This window comes from Gastrolobium bilobum, unplaced genomic scaffold (assembly GCF_033153095.1).
Source record: "Gastrolobium bilobum isolate Gb01-03AN ecotype WA unplaced genomic scaffold, APGP_CSIRO_Gbil_v1 utg20371, whole genome shotgun sequence".
Classification (NCBI taxonomy): domain Eukaryota; kingdom Viridiplantae; phylum Streptophyta; class Magnoliopsida; order Fabales; family Fabaceae; genus Gastrolobium; species Gastrolobium bilobum.
The window spans coordinates 146,769-166,114 of record NW_026898065.1 but is presented as its reverse complement, the minus strand read 5'-3'; the positions used below and the strand labels follow the sequence as shown (position 1 = coordinate 166,114).

The following is a 19,346-nucleotide window of genomic DNA, read 5'->3' as shown; positions in this document are numbered from 1 at the left end:
GTTACGTCTTGAGAATGTTTTGTTTGCTTTTTTTTTTGAATACAAAGGAACTTAAAAACAAAACAAAACTACAAGCCTCTAACTAAGCGAGGCCAGGCTACACCTCTAGCATCACTACTCAGCAACCCAAAACAATCCTCAGGAGGATGATTCATCAATACCATGTCCCCTCCTCGCTCAGTGACATGATTAGCAAGCCGGTCGGCTACTTGGTTGCATTCGCAAAATGTATGAACAATTTCTACCTGCCACTCCAGATTCTTCAGATTGGTAACCTTCCTTACCAGCCCCACTAAGGGATGATCATCCGCCACTCCTTCCTTGATCATGTTAATGGCTATTTGAGAGTCTCCTTCAAGAATGATATTCCTGGCCAAGGTCCCAGGCAACTTGTAGTCCGAGATACAGACCCCAAATCTCAGCTTGGACCGAGGAGCTGTCACCAAGATTTTTTGCAAAACCAAGAATCCAATCCCCAGCATTATCTCTTAGTACCCCACCACACCCACCTAGTGAAGATACACTCTTAGAGGAGCCATCCGTATTCACTTTAATCCAACCCGAAGGAGGTGGACACCACTGGACTAAGATTTCCTTCCTACCACTACTCTGCAAACCAGCCTTACTATAGAGAACACAAGCATCTACAAAATTCGAGAGATAAGAACAAGCCAACCTTCCTGTCTCTCCTTCCTTAGGAATGATACATTCAAACAGAAACTTGTTCCTCTCTTTCCAAAGAAACCAGCAAATAAGACCAAAAAGAATATTTCCATTTAATCCACCTAACATGCAAGATTTACCTCCCAAGTTAGTAGTCACCCAGCCCTTTAAAGGCATTGAACAAAAATCAGGCCATTTATCAGGTGCAATAAAACTAAGCCAGACCTTTTTAGACCAACTGCAATCCCTTACAGCATGCAGGTAGCTCTCAGTGGTAGATAAGCATCTGGGACAGGTGCTAACAGTAGCCAAATGCCTTTGTACTCTTCTTTGGTTTGTAAGAAGGCTTTCTCCAAGAAGCATCCAGAGAAAGGTTTTGACCCTTGGAGGGCCATTCCACCCCCAAACTGTGCTCCAATGGCTTTGATGCTGGCTGTGGTCCTCATCATTCAGCAGTTCAAAGGCAGATTTCAAAGAAAATCTCCCATCCTGAGAGCAGTCCCATATCACTCTATCCTCACCTTCATTCGGGTTAGGAGGGCAAATTCCTTTGATAAGATTCTAAGCCTCCTGCGAGATCAAATCTTTGAAATCCTTCCATTTCCAATCCCCATTAGAGTCCACCATATGAGCAACATCACACTCCATCACCTCTGGAGGAATTTCCAGGTTAGCATGATCTATAAGAGGCCCAATAGATAGCCATTTATCCTTCCAGAATGCAGTCCCAATCCCATCTCCCACCAATATCCTAGAACCTTCATATAACATAGGCCAAACTTTGGATAATCCCAACCATAGATTCGAACCACCAGCTCTCTTAGGAAGGCTAGGAGTCAGGCTATTTGCAACTTTGTATTTATTTTTCAGCACTTTAACCCACAAGTCATTCCTATGGGTAAGCAAACCGTGCCCAATTTTCATCAAGAAGGCTTGTTAGTCAACCTTAAATTCCTAATTCCCAACCCCCCAGCTTCCTTAGCTCTACAGACCACATCCCAGGAGGTAGCATGAATTTTCCTTCTCTCCACACTTGATCCCCACACGAATCCCCTCATCTTCTGTTCCACTGCATCGCACACACCAACATGAATGAAGGAAGTCTGCATGGAGTAGCTAGGGAGGGCAGCCAACACCGATTTTGTTAACACCACTCTACCAGCCATGGAGAGAGATCTTTCTTTCCAAGCACTAAGTCTACAGTTTGTTTTGTCAAGAATGAACCTGAATGTATTTTTGTTCACTCTTTTGTGATGTATAGGAATACCTAAGTACCTGCCTAGATCAGCAGTAATCCCACATTTTAGGACTTGGCTTAACTCCCCACGTCTAGTATGATTGACATTTTTGGAGAAGAAGCACCTTGTTTTCTTACAACTAACTTTCTGACCAGAAGCTTCACAGAATTGATTCAGGATGCCAGACACCAACTCAGCTTGAATCCTGTTAGCTTCAGAAAAAATCAACAAGTCATCTGCAAAAAACAGATGAGATGTTGGGGGGCCCCTCTTACCCAGCCTCACAGGAACCCAATCCTTATGATCAACCGCAGCATTTATCATATGACCCAATCTCTCAATGCAAAGAACAAAAAGATAGGGAGATAGGGGATCACCTTGTCTAATCCCTCTCAATGGTTTAAACTCACCAGATTTTTCTCCATTCCAAAGAATATCCATTGTAGAGGAGGTGACACAAGCCATGATGAGCTTCACCATGTTTGCAGCCAGACCAGTTAAGATCAAAGTTTCCTCCAGGAACTCCCAGCTCACCCTATCATAAGCCTTCTCCAAGTCTACTTTCACAGCCATCCAGCCTTTCTTACCTTTTTTAGACCTCATAGAGTGGAAAATCTCCTGACTAATTATGATGTTATCCGAAGAATGTTTTGTTTGCTAATAAATGAGAATTATGGTTATTAATTAGTTTTGTTCTTAAACCCAAACAACAACTGAAACAAGGAAAAAATGATCGGTTGGCTTAAATTTTGGATATTCTACAGATATGTGAGGGAACTGGAAATTGAAATAACATGAACATTTTTGGACAATATGTAAGGAAAAATACATTTTACTTTTCAGAATGAAAATAAGAACAAAGACTTAGGTACTATACAAAAGTAAAAAGAATAATTATATTTTACCAAAAATAAAATAAAAATAAGGATATATCAATAAGCACGTGAATTAATTAGTGAGGAGTTGTTACAACTTAATCAGTGATATCGAATTCGAGTCGTAAGTATACAATGTGTTAAAACTTGGTATGAAGAATTTTGTCCCGTTGTGGTCTTACCCGACTCAAATTCGGATTAATCAACACAATTAATGACCGAATACCAGATGATTTACAACATATATATATATATATATATATATATATATATATATATATATATATATATATATAATTAGTGAGTCCAAATTATATACTAATAACCTCAAGGGAATTGTTGTTGTGCTTAAGTCAAAAAGTCTTTACTTAATGGGTGTAGCTCGATTGGCAACACAAGTTAAATAGATGAGTAGAGAATCTGAGTTTGATTACCACTAAATACATCTTTGGGGAGAGGTAAAGAATTTTTTTTTTTTTTTTTTGTAATAAGTAAAGAGCTTTAACTATGACTATGTCCCGACTCAGGATTAATCCCATAATCAGTTTAAAAAGTTGAAATTCATGAAAATACCCGGGGAGCCAACTCATTTCAAAGAGATAATTGGAATCAGTATAAAAAAAAAATCTTCTTCTGATTTGTAGAAAGACAGCAATGCAATTAAGGGCTATTTGAACAAACCCCTTTAATTTCCCTATCTGTTATTTGATTCCCGGTATTTACCTATGAGTGTCGTTTAGTGCTGCTGGGGCACAACGACATTTAGTGTCGCGACCCCCTAGGGAACTCATAAGGGTGTGCCAAATGGCACAATCTCGTTACCCTAGGCAGAGTCCTGTTACCATAAAATTTCGAAAAGTCATAACTTTTGATTCAGAAATCCAAATCAGATAATTTTTTTTATTTCACATAATTTTTCGAGATCTACGCAATAACACCTCATTTGGCATATTTTATCACAAACATAGTTCGAATTTGTAACAATGATACCATAATCACAAGAGTTTTTAAATTCAGAAGCATATGTTAGGATAATAGTATATGATGTTTGTGAAATTTTGACGGAAAGAGGTAGAAACCCTTGATTTGTTTAGCTTCTTGTGCGAGACAATAGTTAATTTCAAAATTTATTTTTGTGAAGAAAATAAAACGAAGAAAAAGTGAGAGCAAAAATAAAGAACTCTAGCAGTAGGGAAAGAAGAAACAGAGCAGGGATAAACAATATTTTTTTTCTTGTGATTAAGATACCATTATTACAATTTCGAATTATGTTTATGAGAGATAAAATATATTAAATGAGATGTCATTGCGTAGATCTTGAAAAGTTATGTGAAATAAAAAAAATATCTAATTTAAATTTTCGAGTCACAAATTGTGATCTTCCGAAGTTTTATGGTAACGAAATTGCCTAAGATAATAAAATCGTGTCACTTGACACACCCGTATGAGTTCCCGAGAGAGGTTGCAACACTTAGGGGTGTTCGCGGTCTGGATTGGATTGGTTTTAGAAGCAAAAATCATCCGATCCAATTTCTTCGGATTGATCATGTAATCATCCATTCGATTTGAATTTTTTTTCAAATCCGATCCAATTCAATTTTTTTCAGTTTGGATTGGATCGGTTTTCGGTATTTTGAAAATCCTAAAATTAGTTTCATGAATATTGTGCAAATAACATCTTTGTTATATATTGGCTTTGTAAATTTATTTATTTTTTGAAATACAAAAGCATTAGTAAACGATAATATAGTTATTTTTTTGAGCAATGAAATATGAAGCTCTGCACAGATAAAATTTTGTTGATGGGATGTGACTAGATTTTTTCTTGGATTTAGTTGATGGATTAATGGGTCTTGGATTTAAAAAATGTTGGGTTATGATTGGAGAAAGGCCCAAGTAGGTAGAGAGAATTAATATATTGGATCGGTTTGGATTGGATCGATTTTCATCTACCCATCCAAAAACCGATCCAATCCAATTAAAATTTGTGGTTTTTTTTCAGTTTTCGATTTTTCGATTTTCGATTTATTCGGTTATCGGTTTTTCGGTGCGGTCATCGCGGTTCGAATTGGTTGATGAACACCCCTAACAGCACTCACTTGAAAAAATAAAATAATAATAAATGCCCCACGGAGGGTCATGGCACTCATTACCGCTGGGTCACTTCACGATACTAAACGACTCCCTTGGATATAAATTAGTACATTAAAATGTCAAACACCTCGCTTTAATCAAAGAGCCTGCAATTAATATGTCAAATGCAGTATTCTCGGCTTCATTCAAGTTGGAATTAAATTACTCCGTCACTCAGATCTAGTTTAAAAAAAATATCATATATCTAATGTATCAATTTGACTAGCTCATCTCTAAATCTAACTTCAAAGTCATGTCGACCAATGAGTTATTCAGGGTCTCAGGCAGTGCACATGATTTCACATGTGCTGCTTTGAACATTGGGCTATGTTGCAACTTTCTCGGTTACTACATCAGGTACTATGTTAATTTTTATGTGACTCTATAGGAAGGTACATGTGAAGATACATGTTTGACTTGAATTTAATTTAGCCATTCACTTTCACTCAGAATAAACATAATCTCTCTAACTACTTGGGTTTCGAAAATTACTATTTTTTATTTGTTTACAGTGACAGCCACATGCAATGAAAATATGTTACACATATAAAATTATTCATGAATACAAAGGAACTCTTACCTGTGTAGTTTACGTGTACCTCAAACATGACTTTTATTATTAAATTCTAGTTTTTTATTCAGAAGTCAATAATTTAATCCAATAAGCCGGCAGTTACTTCAACCTCTTAACTCATGTTTCAAAATAGGGGAAAGGATATTTCGTCTCCGAAATAAGATTAATAAGTTTTATTCTTAATTTTTTTTTTGGTACATAGTTTTATTCTTAATATTAACTGTTAGTTTTTATTCATTTGATGGTTATAATTTATTGAGTTATTCTTCTTAATAAATTATTAATTTCAAATAAATTATAATCTCCCCCTTAAAAATATCTCATCTCACTTTCTCTTAATCAGATGTAAGCATTCATTATTTTATAGGGAAGTTTACTATGCATCTTAGGCCAAGTGGCAAGTATGTCAACAGGGTCAATTCAAACACATATAGGGTTGGCATAGAACTGAACTAGTAAGTTCTGTGCAATCAGAATGAACTAATTTTGCTATTTAGTGTGATAAACACGCATGGATTGAAAAACCACGTATCTAATAAAAGAAACAAAAATGGCAGTGCCAAGTGCTTTAATTTTTTAAAAATATTAATAGATTTATTAATTATTATTTCTAACAATAATATTTAAGATTTATGGTCAAATATAATAAAATTTAATTAAAAAAATTTAACAAATATTTAAAAATTCTTGTATTCTATTATTTGGTAAAAATAGTATTCGGAGGCGTTTGGTTCAGGAGAAATTTTTTGAATATTAAGGAAATGTAATTGATAGAGAAATGGTTGAAAAGTGAGTTTGGTAGAAAAATGTAAAAAAAGTTGTTTGGTTGAAAAAAATTTAACCGGACAAATTAGGTAAGATTTATAAAGTCTATATTTGGTTTGAAGTAAAATATAGATAGGAAATAAGTGACAATTACGAAAATATCCCTATTTTTAAAAATTTTGAGAAAATTAAAAAATTGTAAATTATACAGAAACGCGAAAAAGAAAAATGGATCCAGTGAGGGTAGGTTATAGAGATAGATTATAGACACTGAGCCTATAGTTGCGATTGGCAAGGTCACAAATCGCAGTTGGTGATTCTTCTGGTGGTGTTACTAATAATACTAAACAGAACCAGCGGTTACACGCTGACCGTGAAAGTGGGTGGTGAGTTCTAAACCGGCGAAGATTATGAGCAACAGGGTGGGTCGATCATCGGTGACGAAACAGGGTACGATGATGTTCGCCATGTTTTGGTTTTTTGTATTGTATCTGTTAACCGTTGTCTTGTGTTATTTTGTTAAGCGCTTGTACTGGTTGGTTACCCTTTCTTCTTTATCTCTTTCAACCCACAAAACGCGCTTTAGATGAGGGAAATATGGTCCGATGCCATTTGCCCTATCCTTCATTTCCCAGTCTAAGTTTGAAAAATCACATACAAATTGGCTTTCATAACAGTGAATTTTCCTTGTTATCTACTACAAAAAGTTGAAAGCTATGCAAATCGCTTAGATGGGGAAATTGAAGGAAACCGTGAACCAAACATGGCTGTTCTGCTTTCCCACTTTCACTTGCATAGGCATCCTCCTTGATACCCCGAACCAAACGCTCCCTTTGAGTATTCTAGTTTTCCCTTGGAAAATAAATGAATAGCATTGGAACTCACACTACCTATCAGCTATAACACATCAAAAGTAGGTCCCAAATTAGAATGTAAAAATAATAATAATAATAAATGAAATATAATAGGAGATTAAAGTTTATTATATTATATGAAATAGAATTATCCTCTACACATATATAAAAATATGTGGAATTTAGTTTTCTTAGTTTTCTTTCTTTTTCTCATATAATCTCTTATATTTTAAGAGAAAAACACTTCTATTGTAGAAGACGTGTTTTGTCATGTTATTCTCAATTCATTTTTCATGTCAGTTTCTTTATTTTGTAAAAAAAAAAAATGCACCGTCAGAAAATTTCAAAGCATCTCCTATATAATAAGAGAAGTTGAAAGCTAATATTTTTATGTATATAGAAAATAATTTTATTCAGTAAAAAAATTTAAACTCATATAATAGACACATAAGCAATGTGTCTCGAAGTATTATTCTTATTATTTTTTATTATCGTCATCCTAGCTGACATGCTCCCCAATCATGAAAGTTTTATGCCTTTTACAAATTGGACACAAGTATCAAGAAGATTGTCATCACTTCTCCAGTGTGATTAGAGGTGGCAAAACAGCTCGGTCCGTCCACCCTGCCTGCCAAATGGGGTGGGACGGGCTGAGTTTTTCAAACTCGCCCCCACCCCAGCCCTCCAATTTTCCCGGCCCACTTAAATGAGGTAAGGCGCGCTGAGTTTTGTAGCTCCTCTTTTAAGACGGGACAAGTCAACGTAACATATTTCTTAACGAACTTATGGTGGGACAAGAATCTCGTTTTGCCACATCTAATTATGATAATAATTGCAATATCTAAAACTCATCTCACGAGTGAGAAAACCTTTTGTATATCATATGTAGGTGTATTTTTATCTAATGAGAAATAAATTGGGATTTAATAGGAAAAAAAGGGATATAAATGAAAATGTAATTTTTCCATTTGGAAAAAAGATATATTCGAGTAGGTACATTCCATGTATTCAATATTTCCTTGAGAATCACATTTTCAATACTTTGGAAATAGGTACTTCGGTTTTCAAAAGGAGAAAGAGAAAATATAAAAGAAAATAACTATAAAAATAAAAATAGGATAAATTAATAATTTTTTTCATAGGAGAACTTTGTTGGTGGGTGATATGTAATCTCTCCCAGAAATCTTCAAAGAGATTGGAAGGTCTTCCCTGACTCTAGTAAAATACCGATGTCTACCCTCACTTAAACTTTCTTGTATTAAAAAAAAAAAAACATCTCATCAAAGAGGTGTTTTCCTCTTCATAGAGTTGACTTGAAAGCAAGAGAGAGAGAAAAAAAAGGGGTTAAATAACCAGTACGCTGACAGCCATTGTTTCGACCCTGTGCCTCCTAATTTTTGTGATGCCCACAACAAATTTTTGGTAAAGGATAAAAAATTGGAATTTAAATGAAAATAAAGATAAAAATATTAATTTAAACGGGATAAAACTTTCCTTTTTAAAAAATGGGGACTACTGAATAATAGCACCCAAAAAAATTCGATGTCCATAGCATCTTATGTGACAGGGTGTTTATCAACCGATATAAATCGATTCAAATCGCGGTGATCGAACCAAAAAATCATTAACCGAAATCAAAAATAAAAAAAAATCCGCAAATTTTAATTGGATTGGATCAATTTTTGGATTGGTTGATGAAAGTCGATCCAATCCAAACCGATCCAATATATTAATATCACTCTACCTACTTGGGTCTTCCCCCAATTATAGTTCAAAAATTTCTAAACTCAAGATCCATTAACCCATAAACTAAACTCAAGAAAGAACTCAGTCACAACTAATCAACAAAATTCCATCTGCTTTATATCTCATTGTCAAAAAAAAATTATATTATCATTTACTGATACTTTTGTATTTCAAAAAAAATAAAATTTACGAAGCCAATATATACAAAATATATTATTTGCACAATAATAATAAAACACATTTTAAGATTTTCAAAAAATCAAAAATCCATCCAATTAAAACTGAAAAAAAAAATGAATTGGATCGGATCGGATTTTAAAAAAAATCCAAACCGAATAAATAATCACATGATCAAACCGAAGGGATTGGATTAAATGATTTTTACTTCCAAAATCGATTCAATCCATATCGCGAACACCCCTACTATGAGCTGTGAACAGACCATGTACATGAAGCAACTGCTTGGGATTTGTTCGGATTTGAATAATGTTAACTTACTTATTAACATATATTTTCAAGAAAAAAATATGTATCATTTTAAAGGATGTAAAGTTATATCATTTTAAGTGAGAGAAAGAGATAGATAAAGGAGGAGAGAGTGGACAAAAAAATATAAAGGTGTGGGTCCCACCTCTTTGTGAGAGTGAAATGATATAAGTTGTGTCATTTAAAAGGACAAACATTTTTCTGTATTATCAATTATAGAAAATGTTATGTTCACAAATTTTTTGTTTATAAATTATACTAAGTATGACCGGTCATACTTTAATCAAGAGTGTATGACCTGTCGTCATACTTAGTGTAATTTGTAAAAAAAGTTTGTAAATGAATTTTTTCCATCAATTATATATAAAGTTAATAAATTCTGCATAAATATTAATAAATTTTATTACAATTATTTTAATTTCTTCACAACATAAAATTATCATATTAATGATTAGCATGTGAAGATTCTTGTTCCCACAAACTAGATACTCAAAACAAATTCAATTGAATTTTCATTGTGTGATTTGATTTTAAGAATATGTTAAGATAATTTAGTTTATAATTTTGAAGATCGAATAAAACAAACAAAATTATAAAGATTTTTTTTTTCCTGTGGTTTTGTTCTAGCTCCTTCGCTTAATATTGTTCGAGAAGTTGTACCCTTAAGTTGCATTGATACCGATGCCAAACAAGGTATCATCTGATACTTTGACATGTTAATTCAAAAAATATTAGATTTTGAAATATTTTAATATTAAATAATATTTTTAATATATATAGTGTATATTATATGTAATATTCAATAATTTAACAAAAAAATGAAACTAAACTTATAATACCTATCAATTTTACAAAGAAACATAAGATGTAAATATTTACTATTATATTTTTAAATTGAAAATCTCTTATGCACTCCAATAAAATTTATTTGGTATTCATTTTTAATTTTTATAATATCAGTTTGCTAAAATATCAATCAATTTTTAATGAGATGTAATAAAAATTAAATATTATAGATGTCGGAGCATGTCAAAGTAATAGGATGTCGGAGAGTGTTGGATACGACATGTCTGATTTTTTGAATTATCAGTGCCACATAACTTTTGTTTTTTCCCCAAAATTTTACATTTTTCTGTTTCATATATAACTAGTATAAGAGAAAAATATTTGTCATTTTAAATGATATAACTCTATATCATTTTAAATGAAATTACTTCTTTTTGATTCATAATTAGTAATTTTTTACATTCTCTCCTCCACTTATATATCAAAATAATATAATTTCATTTAAAATAATACAGTTATGTCATTTAAAATGATAAATATTTATATATATATATATATATATATATATATATATATATATATATATATATATATATATATAATATAACGGATTGTAATAACTGTTGTCATCGACAAGATATTGATATGAATTGAAAAAAAAAAACATAATTTACAATGAAATTAAACAAGGATCAGGGAATCTCCTCTTGTAGGGGTATAGACCCTGGATAGTTATTTTTTGTTTCTGGTTGTTAGTTTGTTTTTGTTTGGAGCTTCGCCCCTTAATGTTATCAAAAAAAAAAAAAACAAGGATACACGATTCAATTTAATCTTTTGTGCAAGTTTTAGTGGTTTGTTTGATTTCCAATTGTGAAAATAAGCAAGAAAAATGATTTTCTCCCATTATTTCTACTTTACATTTGTTACTCACACCTGTAAATAACATTAACCCATTTGCAAATATTTAGCTCAAGTTTCAAACCAAATTGAATTACAACAAAAAAATTTAAATATTGTTTTTTTAATAAATAATTACGTAAATATAGTTATTTTGAAATTAGTTATGTAGGTATAGCAGTCAAACACGTTCGCAGTTTTAATAAAACCAAACCGACCCGGCCGGGACGATTCGGAAACTGGTAAACTGGTCATATAACCGGTCCGGTTGAAGCAACGACCGACCATGCAACAGAACCGGTCAGACCCGGCCGGTTTCATGAAAACCGGTGACCCAGCCCGGTCCTAAAAAAAATCCATTTTTTTTTTTCAAAAAAGAAATCATAATGGACATATTTGAATATTTTTTTGCTTATTGACTTACATAAATTATGTACCTACAACACTAATATTATTTCAATTTCAGCAAATTTTGATTTGATTTATAGTTAGAGATATCGTTTTCTGAACTTAAAGCCTTGTATCACGATTATTATTATTTTGTTTGATTGGATAATAATATGTGATTTATTATTTTTATATTAAAATATTTGAAATTTTTATCATTTTTAAAGATATTTGAGTATGGTCATAATTTTTTAATATAGATTATAGAATTACATATAATTATCGAGTCATGCGATTGAACCAGTGACCCACTAGTTAAACCAGTGACCCAGTACCTCGACCACGTCAATGACCGGACCGATTTTAATAACATTGCAAAGGGGTGTGACCGGTTGGAGAGAGACACTCCTCATTGAGGCGTGTTTGAGGAGAGAGACACTCTCATGTGGGGCGTGTTTCACCAGGTGCAGCCACGTGGCACAAAAGTCAACAGTTTAACCATAAAATTTTGGAAGTCCATAACTTTTGACTCGAGCGTCCGAATTAGGTAATTTTTTTTTGATTCCACATAATTTTTCGAGATCTAAGTAATGACACGTCATTTGACATATTTTATCTCTCACAAAAAAATTTGAATTTACAACAATGATACCATAGAAACGTTTAAACCTAAATTAATAAACAGAAAATCATTGTTATGATCAGAAACATTCATAGTAAAGATCCTTATGATTATAGTAAAAATACATCAAAGCGACATAGTTTTATTAAAAATGACATAATTTTGTGTCATTTAAAATGACAAACATTTTTCCTATATAAATTATGGGAAAAGCATTTCTCCAGTCACTGAAAATAAGGTTATCTCCGGTGAGTTCAAAATGACATCGTTTTAGGGTTATAAAATTAAAAAATTATAATGCTAAAGACTAATATAACCCTGTAATAAATTATAATTACAAAAATACCTTAATTTCCGTCCCAAAACGTCGTCATTTTGGGCTCACCGGAGATAACTTATCTCCATTGACTGGAGAAATCCTTTACCCATAAATTATATAATTATAGAATTCTACTTTTTGAAAATATAAATTTCAGTAACTAGAATACGGTATCTCATCGAAAGAAAAGGAAAAAAATAATAAAAATAGGGAAATGTGTTTGTCATTCTAAATGACATAAAATTATGTTATTTTAGGAGAGAGATAGACATAAAATAATATTTTTTATTTAAAATTTAAGTTATAAAAGCTCTCACTTTTTCTCCCATGATTCCTATTTTTTGTGTCTATCTCTCTCCTAAAATGATATAACTTATGTCATTTAAAATGACAAACTTCAAACCCATAAAAATAACACTATCATATCATTTATATTTTAAAGCAAAGACAGAAAAAAAAAATTATTCTCAACTTAATATTCACTTTTATCTTTTTTTCTTTATCTACTTTTCTTTTAATAGATTTTCATCAAAAATTCCTAAGACTCCGCTCTTTTATTCCCTCTCTCTCTTATTTCTCTAAAAAAATTTCTTTTTGATAAAGCTTCCTTACTATTTATTAATTTTAATATATATAATATAGTTTAAATTTAATACATATAGCAGCCGATAATAAGTCATGTAATCAACTAAATATTCAAATTTCATAACATAAATATAAAGAAAAAGTAATTTTTCATATCAAATTTTATAGCAGAAAATGTTTGATTTATCGATTAAATTTTCATATTTAATTAAAAGATAAAATAAAATGAAATTTAGATTTGCACGAACATAAACCACGTGTTAGAAAATGTTGATCTCATAAAGTATGTGTGTCAGAGTGTTGATCGCGTGTCCCAAAACATATGTGTCAGAACGTGTCCAACAAGGAAAAAAAAGACATGTGTTCGTACTTCATAGATGATTATTTGTGTGTCACAATATTCTATCCCATGTATTGTTATTTTAAAAAAATAAATGAAATCAATTTTGATAGATTTTCAAATTTTCTAAAAATGAATTTGGCTGGTAGAGTTAGGAGAGATAATTATATATTCAAATAGAAAATTTTCGTAATTACATATTTATTTTAATTAGTCCATTTCTATTCATTAATTTGAAATTATTTGTGTCATGTAATTAAATTTGATATGAATCAAATTCATGTGGGGCCAGATAAATTGCAAATCCTTATGCTAACTTCACGACACATCACTCTTAAGTCATCGTTCCTTCTTCCCCTGTCCCTAAATCGCCATCGTTTCGTCCAAATCTCTTCAAAGTTTTCACCTTTCAACGACATGGGCAAAAACGACAACAACAATGCCAATTCTTCGCGAGCAGAACCTTTGCCAATTTGTGGAAACTCTTCCATTCACAAAGATTCGGTAATATTTCCACCCCACTTCTCACTATCTCTTATGTATATAGACAAGGGAGAACACCTCTCTGTTGGGTGTGTCACTCTCCTAGTCAAGTCGCAAGTGAGTGTATTTGACTGTGTTCTATGTGAGCATGTTTGACTGCTGTACCTGACGTAAATAATCTTAAAACGATTACATTTGTATAATTATTTATTAAAAAAACAATATTTAAATTTTTTTGCCGATTATCAACACTCCCTTTAATTACCTTGACAATTTTCAATATGATCTGCTCACACAATATGAAAAATATGCTTAGGTTGATTTATTTTCAAATTAGTTTCATGTTTATGTTAACAAAAATTGATATTATATACTAAAAAATATTGATATTAAAAAATTTGTATTGTGTCATATATCTTTCTGCAAATACAAAATTACTTTATATTAATCTTCTTATATATTATTTGTGTCATATCGTGTCAATATAATAAGCGACAAACTTTGAAATTGACAAATTATTTATATTATGTTGTTTCAATCCGTAAAATAAATAAATCATATTAGTGTCAAAGAGTTTGATTCATTTTCAAATTCATTTGATATTTGTATTAAGTATATTCGTATTCATTGTATCATGACTTGTGAACCCGAATTGCTACCCGCCTAAATCTTGATCCAAATAATACTTTGACCGGTGAATTTTGTCAAACTAAGATGTCGTCACATGGAATGAATTTTTGGTGCTACTGTTGCACCAAGATTCAGTGCATCTCACCAATGAGAATATTACACATCATAGGAGAGAAAAAAAAATTAACAGAAAAAATTAAACTTTAACTGACATGTAATATTTTTATTGGTGAAATATACTGAATATTTGATGCAACAGTAGCACCAAAAATTTATTCCGTCAAACACCCAAAGTATGGGTTCATACGCTTTAGATTAGTAGCAACACACACTCTTATGAACTAGATAAGCTAGTTTAGTGGACAAAAAATGTGTAGGCATGTGGGTAAAAGCTGTTTAAGTGAGCTTAGGGCACAGTGAGGCATTATTTAGCCGGCCTAACACCTAAACCATTTCTTCTGGTACCGTTCCCAACTTTTTCTTATCTCTCACGTCATCCTTCATCTCTATATAACACTCTATCTTATAATTGCTTGGATTAACACTCACTAGCTAGCCCTTTACACCTCTTCCATCCTCTCTGGTCCCTGCTCCACCAGAAATGGCTTCCAAATCCATTCTTCTTCTGTCCATTTTTCTCTTGGTAGCCACAAAGGTATATTTCTTTATTCTTGTTAAATGTCGTTTCAACTCAAAATCTCAAGACATTAGTACGAGGTTAAATTAATTTTAAAATTTCGAACACATCTCCTCGAGAAAGAGTCTTTTGGACTTGAAGCATGAATATGACACAAGTCTATTTTTTGTTTGCCTTGTGCTGCACAAACTTATTTTTTATGGTCTACCTTGTGCTTTTCTTAATTTCACTTGAAAGTGGGTGAGGCGAGGATCGAACTCATGATCATTTGATCACTCCTTATCTAATACCATCATAAACTCCATTTAAAGAACCACAGGGCCACTTGGGTTGAATTGATTTTTTACATTGTATCAGAGCGTCTCGATGTCACGACTTCGATCCTCACTGCCCTTCATTTAATTAATGAATAATTAAGTATTGTGGATTTTATTAAGCACATGTAGGAGAGTTTGTGCATTGTCCACCCTTCAAGTCCAGTAAGATTTCGTACGAGGGAGCGTGTTAGAGAAATATAAAATCATTAATGTACCTTCACTCAATACCTTAAAGTTTTAGGTTGAAATGGTTCTTTACAATTCTACTTTTAACTTTCCACTCATTCATCGTTTGAAAGTGAAAAGTAATTTATTTTCTTCATTCTAAGCCCATTTTAAACTTGAATACCCCACCTTTACTTTTAATATCTTGATGTGCAGGTATTTTCATATAATGAAGATCTCAAGATAGTGGTAAGTTTACACATGCAAATTTTTCCTTTCCATTTTTTTTATTCCCTTTTGGTATCTGAACATCCTTATTTAAAAGTTCATTTCATGAACTATTGTCACTATCTGTATGATTTCGTTTTTCATTTATTTATTGACAGTGGAAACAGATTAACAACTCCATGTGTTTTTCTAGTCCTTTCTGTACACTATTGAACATGCTCATTTTTTCGCATTCTGGTTTTCTTCATAATGCCTTCACATAGAAGAAAATTTAAAGACTAATGGAAGAACATTAAAGGGTATAGTTAAAAGTATAGCACACTGTTAGTATTTTTCATTACTTTGTATTTTTAGTTAAATCTTCTCAATTTTCCTACCTTTATTTAAAAGGAAAATATCTCCTTGAGATAGACACGGAAGTTATGTTAAATCAATGATCCTAGACGCCCTTATTGTTTCTTATTGTTTTTGTTTTTTCTATTTATTATAGATAGAATTAATTCACTTTTTGTATTTGTATATTCACAATTTCACATCTTAATTTTGGCTCGGACAAATGCAAAAGCCTAGAGTGTACGAGTGTTTAGAAAATAGCATTTTTCATGTTAAAAGTGCTACAAATTTGGCATTGTGGTACGCAGGTGAACTTTGCAAGTCCTTCAAATCCTCCACCACCGCCACCGGTGAAGGCATCAACTCCACCGCCGCCGCCGCCAATTAAGGCACATACTCCACCACCGCCACCAGTTAAGGCACATACTCCTCCTCCACCACCATCAGTTAAGGCACATACTCCACCACCGCCACCGCCACCAGTGAAGGCACATACTCCTCCTCCACCACCACCACCACCACCAGTTAAGGCACATATTCCTCCCCCACCACCAATTAAGGCACACACTCCACCACCGCCACCACCACCCGTTAAGGCACATACTCCTCCACCACCGCCACCAATTAAGGCACATTCTCCACCGCCACCGCCACCACCACCACCACCAGTTAAGGCACATACTCCACCACCACCACCAATTAAGGCACATTCTCCACCGCCACCACCACCACCACCAGTTAAGGCACATACTCCACCACCACCACCAATTAAGGCACATACTCCGCCACCGCCACCAGTTAAGGCACATTCTCCACCACCACCACCACCACCACCAGTTAAGGCACATTCTCCACCACCGCCACCAATTAAGGCACATACTCCACCACCGCCACCGCCACCAATTAAGGCACCTACTCCACCTCCACCAGTAGTGAAGCCCCCTGTTGCTTCAGCTCCACCACCTCCCATTGTTAAATCCAAGAAGGGTAAGTGGGTACTTTATAAAATTCCCTTAATAACTCTCTTCTCTTGGCTCTGTTGTAATTAATGAAATAATCACATTTTATGTGCTAATTTTCACATAGTTTTAATTAATGTTATTCAGAACTGATTCTTAATGTGTGCTAACTTTTTAATATGATCTGATGAATGATTAATACTCATGATTTTTTTTATGGGCAGATTGCATTCCACTGTGTGCTCATAGGTGCCAAAAGCAAAGAAGGAAAAGAGTGTGCATGAGGGCATGCACGGCTTGCTGTGACCGCTGCAAATGTGTCCCTCCAGGAACTTATGGTAACCGCGAAATGTGTGGCAAATGTTACACTAATATGTTGACTCATGGCAACAAATACAAGTGCCCATAGAAACCTATCTAGTGCCTAATTAATTAAGCTTTTGTTGTAGTAATTGAGTTTGAATTATTTATATGTGGTTTAAATTTCTAGTGTATTCAATAACTGAGTTACTCAGAAGGTAATTATACATGTTATGGTGTTATTCAATTAGTTCAATACTGCTCGTGTTGTCTATGTGATCCATGTGGTCCAGAAAGAGGTTCATATAATTAATGCAAAGGATGTATTTGTTGTCTGAAATTCAGGACTACAATTAATATGAACATGACCTCGGTAAATTTGATTCTTTCTTTGGCACATCTTTCTGAAATGAAATATTTTTACTTTATTGCTTTTTCAAAGTCTCCAAAACTTCGCACCATGTCACCTCTCTCTCTCTCTCTCTCTCTCTCTCTAATTCTTATTGGGGATGGGAAGGAGACTCAATTTTGGCTGGATAACTTGTTTCCCCAGTTCAACAGGCTTGTGAACTACACAACTAACACATGCTTTTAGAGAAGCTAACAGCTTCGCAGATTGGCTGGCAGGACATGCTAATACTCAGAGTTGGGACATTGTTATTTACTATAACCCTCTTATAGAGTGCAGTAGTATTGTTAATAGAGAATAAATGTAGGTCTACCCAGAATGATTTGCATGGAGTCTTGTCTTCTACGTACGCTTTCATCTCATTACAAAAAAATAACATGAACATAGGAATGAAACTTTGGACAATATGTAAGGAAAAATACATTTTGATTTTCAAAATAAAAATAGGAACAAGGACTTAGATACCACATAGAAGTCAAAAGAGTAAATATATATCACTAAGCACGTGAATTAATTAGTAATGAATTGTTCTAACTTAATTAGTGATCTCGAATTACAGTTTTAAGTATATAATTGTATTAAAACTAGGTAGGATGAGCTTTTCGCCCTTATGGTATTATCTTACTCGAATCCGGATTAGTCGACGCAATTAATGACCGAATACTGGATGATTTATATAAAATAATATATTTAATGAGTCCAAATTATATACTAATAATCTCAGAGTTATTATTGTGCTTAAATAATGAAGTCTTTACTTACTGGATGTAATTCAGTTGGTAACACAGACTTAGAGGATGTAATTCAGTTACCACCAAATACATATTTGGCAAGGGACAAACACTACACGAAAATTGAATTTTCGAGACGATTATATTTGCATTTAGAGGCGGTGGTTCGGCGATTCATAAACCGTCTCGTTTAACACCATCGCGAGGCAAAACACGGAAGTTTTTTAAAACCGCTGGAATAATCGCCTCTACATGAAAATCTGAGTCAGAATCTGAGGCATTTATTCTAACCGCCTTCAAAACATATTCTGAGGCGGTTATTTTAACCGCCTCACTACCGCCTACAAAAGATAATCTTAGGCGGTTATTTTAACCGCCTCCGAAAGACAATCTGAGGCGGTTATATTAACTGCCTCCAAATAACGTGTAACCGCCTCCAAATGGTTAAAATTATATAAATTCTTAATTTTTATTATTAAAATTGTTACTTTTAAAATTTAATATAATTTTTATTTTTAATATAATTTTTGATAGTGATTAGTTAATATAGTTTTTAAAAAAATAATTTTAAAAGTTAATATAATTGTTATTAGTTGAATATAAATAACTTATTGAATTTTGTATATGTGTGTGTTAGTGGGTTGTAATATAGAAGGGAATGGAGAAAGAAGAACAAGTGAAATTCAATGTGGGACTTCAAAGTGAAGGTGAGATGGTTTTTTTCAATGTGCAACAATCATCTTTAGAAATTTATATATAACACCAGATAATTCAACTTAAAAATCAGAACGGTTAGATTAAAGTATTACAAGAGAAGACCACATTAATCAAATTTGAGGACGATCTGAACGGTTAAATTAAAGTATTACAAGAGAAGAACATAT

General features: G+C 33.0%; 1 protein-coding gene across 1 annotated transcript; it reads left to right on the top strand.

Moving 5' to 3' along the window:
* Positions 1–13,687: 13,687 nt before the first annotated feature.
* On the top strand, positions 13,688–17,440 carry LOC133312548 (extensin-1-like). The gene is made up of 5 exons (XM_061513765.1): positions 13,688–13,774; positions 15,719–15,751; positions 16,372–16,810; positions 16,949–17,050; positions 17,247–17,440. Exons 1-5 carry the CDS (start codon positions 13,688–13,690, stop codon positions 17,429–17,431), a joined length of 846 nt encoding a protein of 281 aa, XP_061369749.1. The 3' UTR covers positions 17,432–17,440.
* Positions 17,441–19,346: the final 1,906 nt, after the last annotated feature.

Excerpts from the sequence above, each read along its gene's own strand:
- LOC133312548 (XM_061513765.1), top strand. The coding sequence starts at position 13,688 with ATGGGCAAAAACGACAACAACAATGCCAATTCTTCGCGAGCAGAACCT. Across the intron at positions 15,752-16,371 it reads ATGAAGATCTCAAGATAGTG|GTGAACTTTGCAAGTCCTTC; the intron begins GTAAGTTTACAC and ends TGTGGTACGCAG. Across the intron at positions 16,811-16,948 it reads ACCACCACCAGTTAAGGCAC|CACCGCCACCGCCACCAATT; the intron begins ATACTCCACCAC and ends CACATACTCCAC.